This window comes from Atractosteus spatula, chromosome 13 (assembly GCF_055471065.1).
Source record: "Atractosteus spatula isolate fAtrSpa1 chromosome 13, fAtrSpa1.hap1, whole genome shotgun sequence".
NCBI classification, from domain to species: Eukaryota; Metazoa; Chordata; class Actinopteri; order Semionotiformes; family Lepisosteidae; genus Atractosteus; species Atractosteus spatula.
The window spans coordinates 23,948,137-23,960,759 of record NC_142718.1 but is presented as its reverse complement, the minus strand read 5'-3'; the positions used below and the strand labels follow the sequence as shown (position 1 = coordinate 23,960,759).

The 12,623-nt window shown below is 34.2% G+C and overlaps 1 protein-coding gene across 1 annotated transcript in view; it reads left to right on the top strand.

Annotated features, from left to right (window-relative positions):
- Positions 1–12,623, top strand: part of LOC148821914 (uncharacterized) — a 68,449-nt gene that overhangs the window by 42,787 nt on the left and 13,039 nt on the right. The window contains exons 11-35 of the mRNA XM_088931044.1: positions 455–508; positions 1,568–1,621; positions 1,969–2,022; positions 2,697–2,750; positions 3,049–3,093; positions 3,445–3,498; positions 4,715–4,759; positions 5,173–5,226; positions 7,247–7,345; positions 7,441–7,485; positions 7,651–7,749; positions 8,183–8,236; positions 8,621–8,728; positions 8,903–8,956; positions 9,057–9,155; positions 9,338–9,391; positions 9,485–9,583; positions 9,745–9,798; positions 9,890–9,943; positions 10,175–10,228; positions 10,705–10,758; positions 10,864–10,908; positions 11,001–11,099; positions 11,625–11,732; positions 11,827–11,880. Coding sequence (XP_088787170.1) covers positions 455–508; positions 1,568–1,621; positions 1,969–2,022; positions 2,697–2,750; positions 3,049–3,093; positions 3,445–3,498; positions 4,715–4,759; positions 5,173–5,226; positions 7,247–7,345; positions 7,441–7,485; positions 7,651–7,749; positions 8,183–8,236; positions 8,621–8,728; positions 8,903–8,956; positions 9,057–9,155; positions 9,338–9,391; positions 9,485–9,583; positions 9,745–9,798; positions 9,890–9,943; positions 10,175–10,228; positions 10,705–10,758; positions 10,864–10,908; positions 11,001–11,099; positions 11,625–11,732; positions 11,827–11,880 — 1,647 coding nt within the window. The remainder of the gene's footprint in view (positions 1–454; positions 509–1,567; positions 1,622–1,968; positions 2,023–2,696; positions 2,751–3,048; positions 3,094–3,444; positions 3,499–4,714; positions 4,760–5,172; positions 5,227–7,246; positions 7,346–7,440; positions 7,486–7,650; positions 7,750–8,182; positions 8,237–8,620; positions 8,729–8,902; positions 8,957–9,056; positions 9,156–9,337; positions 9,392–9,484; positions 9,584–9,744; positions 9,799–9,889; positions 9,944–10,174; positions 10,229–10,704; positions 10,759–10,863; positions 10,909–11,000; positions 11,100–11,624; positions 11,733–11,826; positions 11,881–12,623) is intronic.

Below are 12,623 nucleotides of genomic sequence, written 5' to 3'. Positions count from 1 at the left end.
AAGTGGAGCAAAGATTTATATTTATGTGTAGGCCTGGATTTAAACGGTATAGTGCTACACATTGATCATAGGTTTCCAATCATTTGTTAACCGAAATCCATCTTGGTTCAAAGCAGCTGTAACTGTTGCCAAGCCAAGATGGCTGACATTTCCATTGATTTCATGATATCTTAAAGCATGCAGTGATCCTCAGAGTATGTGCATTGATTTACTTTGTAACTCCAAAACATTAGCCTTCAAAATCTGTTCTTTGTCATATATCAGGTGAAAGTGAAAGTATTCCTTTCATTACTTTACTTTTTTTCTCTAATAGTATGTCTTATTTTTTAAATATCATGGAATGAATGTATTTGAATTGGAAAAGAACCTCATACAGTATATCTACTGTTTACTTCTACATGATATACTATTTTATGAATATGAAGATATTATTCTTTTTTATTCAATGTTTTAGGGTCCAATGGGTCAACGAGGACCTGAGGGCCCACCAGGTAAACCAGGCGTAGATGTAAGTAAACCTTTGGATTTTTGTTGTAGTTAATTTTGTTGGGTTGTAAATGATTATGGATAAACCTCAGTAAATACAGTTATGGATGTTGTTTCTCATAACTCTATGAGTTCAATAACATTTAATTACATTAGCCAACTGTGATTAGTTATCTTCAAGTAAAAACACAGATTGACTGACAGTCACTAGGGATGAGTGCACTCAGCTAGTCTTACAACAGTATTCACTACAGACTGAAGAGAGCCTGTCACTTTTAACAGTGAGAGAAGCATTACAGCAGAGTAAGCACCTTCTTCTAATGCTAACTGTGCTGCAGATACAGCAGAGTCTAAGTGTGCAAAAAGGGAGAGTGGCAACACTGCACGTTGTTGATGAAGCAACACACTTTTATTCATTTGTTGAATGCTGGTACAAGGGCTAGCCGAGAACCAAATTGGTTGAGAAGTGATTTCAAAGTGGTAGGTATAAAAATGAAGGCTAATCTGTAGCCCCTACACTCCACTCCTTTTCTGAGTTTGCTGTACACACATCAGTGTATAATAGGTTACTAACAGGACACTAATAACAACTAGCGTGCAGTGTTCACTCCTCGTAAAAAGGGAAAGATAAAATATACAGAGCTTGAAGGACACCAATTTTTTTCAGAATTTATTAGGTACTGCAGACCCTTATTAGGTTGTCACGGAAAGATAGACAGATACAAACTTAGCATAATCACAATACTGGCACTATAGTGGACAAGCACTTCACTACTGCCACTTCTCCATCTTTATATTCCAACCTCTCAGCCTTTTTTCAGCCTTTGCAGACACAAGGGCTCTGAATTTTTTAAATAAAATTTGTTGACTTCCACTTGCTTTCATACACTATTTCCTATTTCTAGGCATATTCTCAATTTCTTTCTCATTATCACACTTAGACATGCCAAGTCTCACATTTCTCATACCTTTGCATAATTAAAATGTCTGTGTGAGAACATAATGGTCCTGAAAACCTGAAAATCTAATAATTGCAATTAGTTTAATACGAAGAAGTACCTAATTTTATTTTATGTTTCAGGGAGAACCTGGCAAGTCTGGTCAGACAGGAGAGGTTGGATTTCCTGGATCGCCGGTAAAGTATACTTATTATTATCTAAAAATACATAGACCTTTAGTCTAATGCCAAGATGGTATACAAAGCATAACAACTGTGTATTGTATGTATACAATATTTTGTTTTTTTTACAATTCTCAATATACTGTATAGTCTAACAGTAGATTATTATTATAATTATTGTTGTTGTCATTCTTGTTGTTTTAGGAACACTGAAAAAAAACCAGAGTGGACTTATGAAAGTACAGAATGGTGTAGAAGTCTGTTGTAGAATTTAAATTAGCTACTGTATATTTAAATATACAATAACTACTTAAAATAATTTATTGAATGCATTTATGAAAATAGGGTATTTTATATTTCAGGGTGCAAGAGGTTTTCCTGGGGCTCCTGGTCTCCCAGGAATAAAGGGACACAGGGTAGGTACATACAAACTTTGATTAAAGCATTCTACCTCTTAGTTATGTGAAATAAATATTATTCTATTCAAATGCCTGAGCTTGGTGGTGCTGTCCTTTGGACTGGATGTTAAACTTAAATGCACAGATACAGTACTGTACTTGTTCATTAAAAGATTCCCGTTCCCTTACCCCAGATGCACTGTTCTTACAAGTAGAGGTTTTTACCCCAGGGTTTTTCTGATTTTCACTCTGGGTTTTGTAAAATGTGAATTACCTGATATTCCCCTTTAAATTAATTTGTGAGGCAATTTGAAACCTGTGTACATGAGCTGGGCATAATGACTGTCATTGTAATCCAGGTGGGTGTTGTGCATCAGAGGTGGAGGAATGGTGTCTCTTTTTATATGTAAAGCACATCTGTATTAAGCAAGAAATTATTATTAATGTTGTTGTTGTTCTGATGTTATAAAAAATCACAAAGTGATACCAAAATTAATTTTATATTAATATATTTTATATATTAAGAATACAGTATATCACTTATGTATTAAGAAACAGTGTTAAACATGAGGAACTGTTCTTCTAAAAGTTTTAAGTACACCATTTATAGCTCGGAACTGAATTTTGTGAAATTGCTGTATAGTTTCTGTTTCAAGTGAACATGGAAAGTAATTATTTAATGTATTCCAAAGGGTCACCAAGGTCCAGCTGGTTCAAGAGGCGAACCTGGAGCAGCTGGATCAAAGGTATTGTTTTGATTTGTAAACAAATGTTCTGTTTTTACTTCTGCTCTGTTGAAATGAAATGTGTGACACTTCACCACAATCCTAACCTCACACAGATAAGCTGCATGTTTAAAAAAAAACAAGAGGCCACTATAGGTTCAGTGAAAAATGTCTCTTTATTAGTCTGGTTTTCTACTAGACCTCCCCAGGGAAATGAGGGAATACTGTATAAAATATCTACAATCTTTCATACAGGCCAACTCATTTTATAAAATGTCTTTAAAGGACTGTATGCAAACATTCAATTATTTTTTTACAGGGTGAACCAGGCCCTACTGGTCCTATGGGAGGTCCTGGTCCTCAGGTAAGTAAATAATTTCACAGCAAATGATTTCTGAGTCTTAAATTGTTGATTGAATACAAACACAAATCATGTTATTACTGTACCAGAAAAAGTGTACTTTTGTGGACTTTCTGTAATGGTCAAAAGATTTAGGTTTCTAGTATTGGATCATATGTTTTACATAAATAAGTATTTCTAAATAAAACGTGGATGTTGGTGTCATTATAAAAATAATTCTGACTGTGAAGAGAAATTAATCTAATAGTCTTGTATTTTATAATTAAGAATAACATCTTTATGATTCTTCCAACTGGAACATGACAACAAAGAAGAGTAAATACACAGAAGAAGAGTAAATGTGGTGTTTTTCAGGGCCCAAGAGGAATCCCTGGAGAGAGAGGACGGTCTGGGCCAACTGGACCACCAGTAAGAATAATAAAACAAATAAAATAGGGCCTTAATTTAAAAGAAATATGGGAAAATTCAATCAGTTTTAGTCATGTATCATGTAAACTTGCTATATCATTACGCTAATCCCTTCTTGGGTGGTAGTTTATCTAGGATTAGATTATCCAAGTACCTCTGCCTCCATATAAAGCAGTACTTTATGATATCTTTTTATCTCTAAATGAATAAACAAAAACCTATGACTCATTATTTAATAAGCATGGGCTCCCAAGAGCTCAACAAGTAGGTGTCAAATACTGATCTAGGTCTAGATGCCTAAGTAGTAACATGAACAAACAAAAAATACAAATAGAGATTTTAAAAACAACAGATACTTAGACAATGGCTAACATAAAAGAAGGATAATATTTTTAGTGGAGGGATGCAAGAGCATAGTTCAGTGAACTGTAGTTTTGAAATAAGATTATTACAAAAAGGCACTTCAGCAGGGGGACACCAGCATTCTCTCCTTCCCTCAGATCTACAGTAGGTTTTATTTCTAGATCTGACATTTCTAGATGCTTTTTATACATAGATACAACATGAACCACCTCAAATGTACCCTTACAAAAAACTAAATTCTGCACAAGATACATATTTGGATCAAAAGTATATTTAAACACCAGCATGGAAAGAATAGCTCTAAACCCCTGAAATGTAAACCTTGCAATGTCCAGATGTCACACAGCTCCCACAGCCCAATCTAAATAAAACTTCATTGCCATTGATTTAACAGAGCAAATTAGTGTCTACACAAAGAAATTCTTAAACATCTGACAAATATAATATAATATAGCTAGAAAGTTACTTAAGATACTTTTATTAACTTGATGAACAAGTTCAATGTAATTACTACATTAATGATTGTCTATATGATTTTAAAGCATAAAAGGCAGCAACAAAGAATATGTCGCAAGAATAGGCCTCTTTAGAGTTTCCCCTTTCTTGGGGTTTACCAGTTTCCATCCAGCACCCAGAGACATGCTTACTAGGCTTGATTTGGGTATTTTAAAGTGTGGCTTTCTCTATTGCCCTGTGATGGGCCTTCCATTCAATGAGAGAACAGATGTGTGGTATAAATCCCCTCTCTTTCTTTGGTTTGTTGCCTTGTTGTGTTGCATCACAATAAGTGGCTTTCTGATAATGGCAGAATGGATCATTTCATAACAAATGAATACTTTTCCATTCTTCCTAGGGAATGCGTGGTCCTGTTGGCAATGTTGGTAAACCAGGTCCTATGGTAAGAAAATATGCCGGGTTTGAATGTACTGTACTATATACAGTATTTACTGTATAAAGTGAATACAGCTGAAAAGCCTACAAAAATTTAACACTACAAAGTTAGAATTAAGTTGTTACCTCTGGTAATTTCTGTACAGTATATTAGTAATTGTAACACATTTTCATTACATATTTTAGATTCGATTTGGTCTTGTGTACTCTGTAGGTATTTTTTATATATGAGATATATATATATGAGAATACCAGAAATAATTTCTTCCTGCATATTATTTCTGCACACTGCCACGAAGTATGTTTAATTAAATTGATAAAATTATAGTGAGGGGATTCTATGATTGTTAAAAGTAACAATAGAATAACAATAAATCAAAACTACATTCTAACCTCAGGTACTGTTTTTGTATTTCTCAGGGTCCCCTAGGAATAAGTGGTCCCCCTGGTTTTCCAGGAAACCCTGGTTTAAAGGTAAGCTGGTGTAAATGGAGTTTTGGATATAAAGTTAGCAGGATCTATAGGTAAATTGAGCATCTCAAAATAAAGGATGTGTGGGCCTTGTTCTGACATAAACATGAAACACTTTGGTTTGAGTTCGTCTTTATCGTACCATGGCTTTTAATCAGTTGTCCTTTTAAAGAAGGACACCTAGCCTACAAAAGGAAAACATTGAAACACAGAAATGACTAAAAGTCTAAATGATGTACTGTTTGTCATCTACACCTAATAAATATGTTAAACAGAAAATCTCAGTGTAAAGTTTTAACTTGGTGTTCAACTGTTTTGGATATTGGAATGTTATGTTAAAATTATATAATTTTATTATAATATATCATACTCACCAACACATATAAAACTATTTCTTTTGAAAAATAGTTTGCATGTAAAGGTTTTTGCATGTTGTTTGCAAAGGTTTTTCTTCTTGTTTGAAACTTGTTTTAGAATAATAATGTAAATGTTTTGTGAATAACTAACGTGTTTGGTATTACTCAAATACAATATACAGAAAGTATTTGTCAAGATGAAATAATGTATGCAACAGTTTTAAACTGTCATATTATCTCAAATTTGCCTGCCATGACGCAAAGTAACCCATTCAATTAATATTTTGTGAGAAATTAGTAGAGCTGTTTCCTAGGAATTAGTTTCTGCATATCCAAAGGATTGCTGCTCCTTCTCTAGGTGATTATCTTGGAAGAATTGTTATTTATTAAGGATACTGGAGTCTTATCTGACCTTTAGAGTACACATGCAATTTTTGTTGGTAGTGTGGCAATCAACATTTGTGCTATGCTCAGAAGAAAACCAGCACAAACCAGTGATTACTTTAAAATAAAAAAAAACATCAGAAGTTAGGGTTTTTTTATTTGCCCATATTTTATGTTTCATGTTAATCAAAAAAAGTGTCTCTGTCAGAAAGAGCTCCCGTCCACCTGGCATGCTGAAATACTCAATATCACTTTCTCTCATTTACAAAATAATAAGGTTTTGTTTTGAGGCAAATTTATTTTCTAGCTATAACTGTAGTGAAACATTTTATGATTGACAAACTTAAGGATACTAAGAAGAAAAAATATAAAAGCAGTTAAAACGTTTTAAACGATGAAAAAGCACATACAGTATGAATGTGTGAAAAAAAACTCTTAATTTACAACATAAGCTCCATAGTTGTACAGCATCTTATAAGAATTGTTTGGTTTTTAGCTTCAATTCAAAATTGAGTTCATCTGTTCATCTGTCTTTCAGTATGTATCTGCACATTAAATATCCTCTCAGGAAAATAAAGATTTGAAATAAAGATTTTTTTAATATTATAAGTTATAATATTAAAATATTACACATGTTATAATGCTTACAATTGCATAATGTTATACCTAAAAGGTCTTGGGAATGGTCAACCTTACCTGTAGAAAACTGTTTTGAATGTTTTGTATCTCATTGTACATGTACAGTATACAGTATACATACTGTATAGTATTCATGATATATGTATCTATACATTAAAATATATTCAATTTTTTTTTTACAATTTAGGAATGTTCTTAGTTATAGATTAGTTAATAGATTTGTCTCTATTTCCTGCCTGAGGGATTAAAGAAATTTAACCTGTCTATTGGAGGAATAGGATGGTTTTATAGCTTTGCTATGTGATATTGGTTGTAAAAACATGGCAATAAGGGGCTACTGGTCATATACTGTACATCAGGTCCTTTTTTAATATTGAGGAGGATTTGCATTGATTTCAGAGTGAAAGTTCACACTTTCAAAATTTTATGTTTACAACTGAGATGTTACAACTGAATTTGCTTTTACCTTTGGTATTTACATTTTCGGTTAAATTTACTTTCCCCCACCTTTGATGCTTTCATTTGAATTTTGAATTTGTAAAACGGGATTGTATACAGTACAGTACAGGTGTTCCTGGTTTTTCACATATGACTTCCTTAATAAAAAGAAGAACTACATTCAGATTGTTTTGCCTGTTTTTCAGGGAGACGCTGGTCCCACAGGTGTTCGAGGTCCTGAGGGTCCTCAAGGACAGAGGGGAGAAACAGGACATCAAGGCAAATCTGGCGCACCTGGCCTTCAAGTTTGTAACAATTTCTTGCTGTTATTAAAATATGTAATAAATACCCTATATTTGCCTTTTATGACTTGATCACTTACAAAAATCGATTCTTTTAGGGTCCTACTGGGACAGATGGAGGTCCAGGTGCCAAGGGGCCAGCAGTAAGTACAGAAATGTCTATACCTGTATATTTCATTTTAAAGTTAACATGACCATGTTAAAAATTGGCTCTGGTTTAAAAGTGCTAGAAGCAATAATTAATATCATACACGTTTTGACAATTAAAGTGAGATTAAAAGGGATAACTGACATGACTATTTTATTAGGGAACTGTGGGTCCTTCAGGCCCACATGGTCTGCTTGGCCCACCAGGACCTCCTGGACCCCAGGGAAGCACTGGACCACCAGGGATCAAAGGTCAACTGGTAATGTTTCATAAGATGATTATAGAAGGGGTCACAATGATACAGGCTTATATTTAAATATATAGCAATATTGCATGCCACAAATGTATAACTGATGATGACATGTATTTGCAACATTGTTTCATTACAATATTTTATTAATTTCCACAGATCTAAATAATCTTATACCGTATGAAAAGGATCAAAGTTGTAATTTTAATTTTAGAAAGATTGTGAATAATTCCATTGTTAATTATACTGTTGTTTCTTGATTTCCAGCTAAGCTTTATTGTGAAATATCTTTTATTGAAAGAAAAATGTCTGGATTTGGAGAAGAACAGAATGATAACATGAAATCGATTTAAATTAAAAGTGAATTAAAAGTGTTACCATTCAAATAGTTTAAAAAAAAAAGTTGTCAGTATGTTTATGTGCACCATTTCCATTGTTTTAGGGAGACACTGGTGTCCCTGGGTTTAAAGGAGAGGCAGGACCTAAAGGAGAGCCAGTAAGACATTAAGCTTGATATTGGTTGATTAAATAATGATTGCTACTGTATATTACCTACATACTGTAGTATAACAAAATATTATTTTAAATGATCATGATCAAATGGTAAATGGTAATGATCAATATGAAACATGCATTCTAAAATGTTTCACTGGGTATTATATATTTAACAATATACAATAAAAGAAAATGTTAAATAATGACATATATCTCATCTTCTGTAGCTACTTCGAATCCAGTGTGTTGACATTTCATACAAAATAACTTTCCAATTCTTGTTATTATCATGTATCTATTTGGGTTTAAAATATGACCCATGTATTTTTCCTGTCTGTACAAAGTGTTTTGAATCCAGTTTTTAAACATTTTATTGTTTCCGTAGGGTCCACCTGGTGCTCAAGGTTCAATTGGGCCCCAGGGTGAAGAAGGCAAAAGAGGACCTCGGGGAGACCCAGGGTCAGTTGGCCCTCCAGGTCCTGTTGGTGAAAGAGTGAGTACTTTGTCTTTCTCATATTCACTTAGCATTTTTAGAACAACATACTGTAAAATTAAATAAGTAGTAATAAAATAATTCCATTCCACTCCACTCTATTCCATTCAATTAAATTCAATTTCTACAAAAAGTGATCCAATACACTAATAAGGGATCTTTTCTTGATCTAAGGGGGCTCCTGGTAACAGAGGTTTCCATGGTGCAGATGGCTTACCTGGTCCTAAGGTAAGACTTAGGTTTGAAATTATATTGTTTGTACCAATGAAGAATTTTTTCACATTGGTAGATACTGTATCTTAGTTGCATCTGTTGTATGTTATTCCAGGGTGCAAATGGAGACCGTGGTCCAACTGGTTCCTCTGGTCCGAAAGGGGCTCTAGGAGATCCTGGACGCACTGGGGAACCTGGCCTACCAGGGGCAACGGTAATAAACCTATCTGCATACAGAGAATTATAAAATTATTTATGGTAAAAAATGTAAAAAGTGTGGGGATGAATGTGATGCATTATTCAATTCCACCTGTTTCTCTACCTTGAAAGTATTTGAAATAAATTAATGAAATTACAAAACTTTTAAAGGAGACAGCATTACCTTGTCTATTTCAGGGTCTTACAGGGAATCCTGGGGTTCAGGGTGCTGAAGGAAAACCTGGACCAGTGGTATGTATTAGAAAATAGCTAAAGAACCTGAATAAGCATTGAAATCTGTACCAAAAATACTATATGTTAAATTTTCATTTTGGATATTACTAGGGTCCTTCCGGGGAGGATGGCCGTCCAGGGCAAGCAGGATCAATAGGAACAAGAGGACTGCCAGGAATCATGGGGTTACCTGGACCAAAGGGTTTTAATGTAAATACTTATTCACTAATTACTGTTAATTTACAAAGAAATTTAACATTTAAAATAGATTATTGTGTGGAATGATGTCTACAGTACATGAATATTCAGTAGCCTAATTGTTAATATAAATAGTTTTAATAACTTTTCACATCTTCAACTTGTGTTCATAGGGAGATCCAGGAAAGACTGGTGAGCAGGGATCTGCAGGTGTTCCTGGACAAAGAGTAAGTTTCGCTGTAAGGTATGTCTTTTGTAAGCATGGCTTGAATGAATAAAGCAGCTCATATACTGTATATCTATATCTATCTATTTTAGGGTCCACCTGGTAAAGATGGAGAAGTTGGCCCTGCAGGGCCAGGGGGGCCAGCTGTAAGTATTGCCTGTTGTTTCCCCATGTTTCCCCATCTATATTTTTCTATAATAATTTTGATTCTAGCAATAAGCCATAAGGATATGGACAAGACCATGGCAGAGACATTGATCAAGGCTTTACGATGACTTTGATTTTGAAAGATGGGTTTTTGTTCATACCCAATAAGCCACAGTCAAGGTTTAAAAAGTATGTATGCTAACAGATATTCATATTTTCTATCTTCAAAGGGACCAGCAGGAGAAAGAGGGGAGCAAGGGCCTCCTGGTCTTACTGGTTTCCAGGTACAAAAAATAATTATCTAGAAAAATATTTTTGTCTGAAAAAAGGTACTAAAATCATGCTGGGTTGGGTCCCTTGTAATACTGATAACAACATTATCTAAAAATTGAGTTCAGACCATTGAGTATAAAATATCATATTTTGTATTTTTCAATCTATGTATCTTGAATTGAGATAAATCATTTTCAAAATTTAAAACCAATGTTGTAAATTGCTTAAAACAATAGGGGGAGCGTAGGAAGATAATTATTTCTATGACTATCAAAGACCTCATGGATATTGTTTAGTTAGTCCGTGAAGCATTTCATAACACAAAGCCACACTTCATTGCAAATTAACTCACTCATATACTTACTTTACTTACCCATACCATGATGTGTTTCTAGTTTAAAATTAAGCTCCACTTGAGATTAAATTATAATACTTTGGGTAGTAGTTTTCCTTTTATTTTAAATTAAGTTACAATTGTTTGTTACAGGGCTTACCTGGACCCCCTGGCCCTCCTGGTGAGTCTGGAAAACCAGGAGATCAGGTATGTAGGACCTGGATAATGGATTAAACAATTATCCATAAAGATTTGGAAAAAGTTTATTATAGCTTTTAAAATGTTTACCTAATTTCTGTATTTAATTTTTAGGGTATTCCTGGTGACGCAGGCGCTGTTGGCCAAATAGGTCCAAGGGTAAGTGTTCTCTAGTTGGTTGAACATAACCATCAAGTACAAAGCCTTGATTGACTTGATTAAATTTACTTGCTCAACTCTTATTTTAATAGGGAGAGCGTGGAATTCCAGGTGAGCGAGGTGAACTGGGTGCTCACGGTCTTCAGGGACCCAAAGGTATCCCAGGAGCACCAGGACCAGATGGACCAAAGGTAAATGCTCCGCTTTCTGGGGGAAGGAAAAATTTCACCATTAATTTCACCATTCTAATTTTGTAATTAGAAATCCTTTCCTGGATCACTGTTCCAGAAATCATTATTTATTATTTATTTATTTGATTAAGAAATGTTTTATAAAACACTTTCAGCCCTGTCATCACATACTTATTATGAGGAATCTGAAAATATCCTCCAGCTAAAAAAAAAAATTTAATAATGTCCAGTAAGTACTGGCCATGAGAACTGAATTCGTAAGTTGCATTTGTTTTTGATTTAGTACAAGCATACATCAATTGTAATAGAGCGCTCTATGAATGTCTGTTCCCAAAAACATTACATTTCATAATCTACATTTGTATTACATAGATGATTGTGTTCCAGTTATATATTTGTATTACATAATTTTTTTACTAATTTTCCTAGTATACATTAACGTGACTTAAAAACTAAATAAACCTGAAATCCTTGGATTGTGTAAGGCTAAAAGACTTTTATCATTGTTTTCTTCTTGTCCATCAGGGTAGCCCAGGTCCTACTGGAGCTCTTGGTGACCCTGGTCCTCCTGGTCTCCAGGGAATGCCAGGGGAGAGAGGAATCTCAGGTCCACCTGGGCCCAAAGGGGACAGAGTATGTTTTCATACATGCTATTCAAAAATATAAAGTACATACTGTACATAATTTTATAGTGTCCTCTACTTTCTAACAATTCCTTTGTTTTAAGGGTGCTTCGGGAGAAAAAGGATCAGAGGGTACCCCTGGTAATGATGGTGCTAGAGTAAGTTACAGAAACTTTAAAAATCTGCGTGGTATTGTGTGTAATCATATTATATATCTTTATATTCAAATCATATACATCCTTTATATTAAAGGTTTTTAAATGAAGACGTCAATTATGTATGTTTTCATCTACGTGTAGAAATCACAGTCTAGTTAAAAGAGTACACATCTCCACAAGACTTTTACAAAAACTTTGGTGCTAGAGGTACTGTACAGTTGATTTACCAACTTGTAGCCTGATCTCATTAGCTCTCAGAAGCTAAGCAAGGATGAGCCTAGATTTCCAAAGGAAAATCAGGATTTTTGCTAGACCAGTAAATGGCATTCAGTCAATATGGACTGGTGTTTCCAAAACCAGTACCCATAGTTTGCTGACCAGGGAAAGGTGCTGTAGGTGGTGTCATCCTTAATTAAACAAAACTCTTCAATAATTGGTAATTAAATCTCATGACACTGTTTGTCTTACCACCAAGTATTTACTGTATACTGTCCTTGTTACCATTTTATACCAAAGTCCTGGTTAATTTCCACCATTATTTTTTACACTCTGTCCTTCATAAACATTTCCTTAAATTCAACTGGTGAAGCAATTTCTTACTTCTCTATATTAATCTTCTTTATGGTGGAGCTCCTGGCATGTGATGGATGCCATTATGCTATATAGAAAAAATAGTTGATCATATTCTCAATGAAATGACAATATAATAATAAACCTTAGGAAAATAGTTAATGTACATTTCA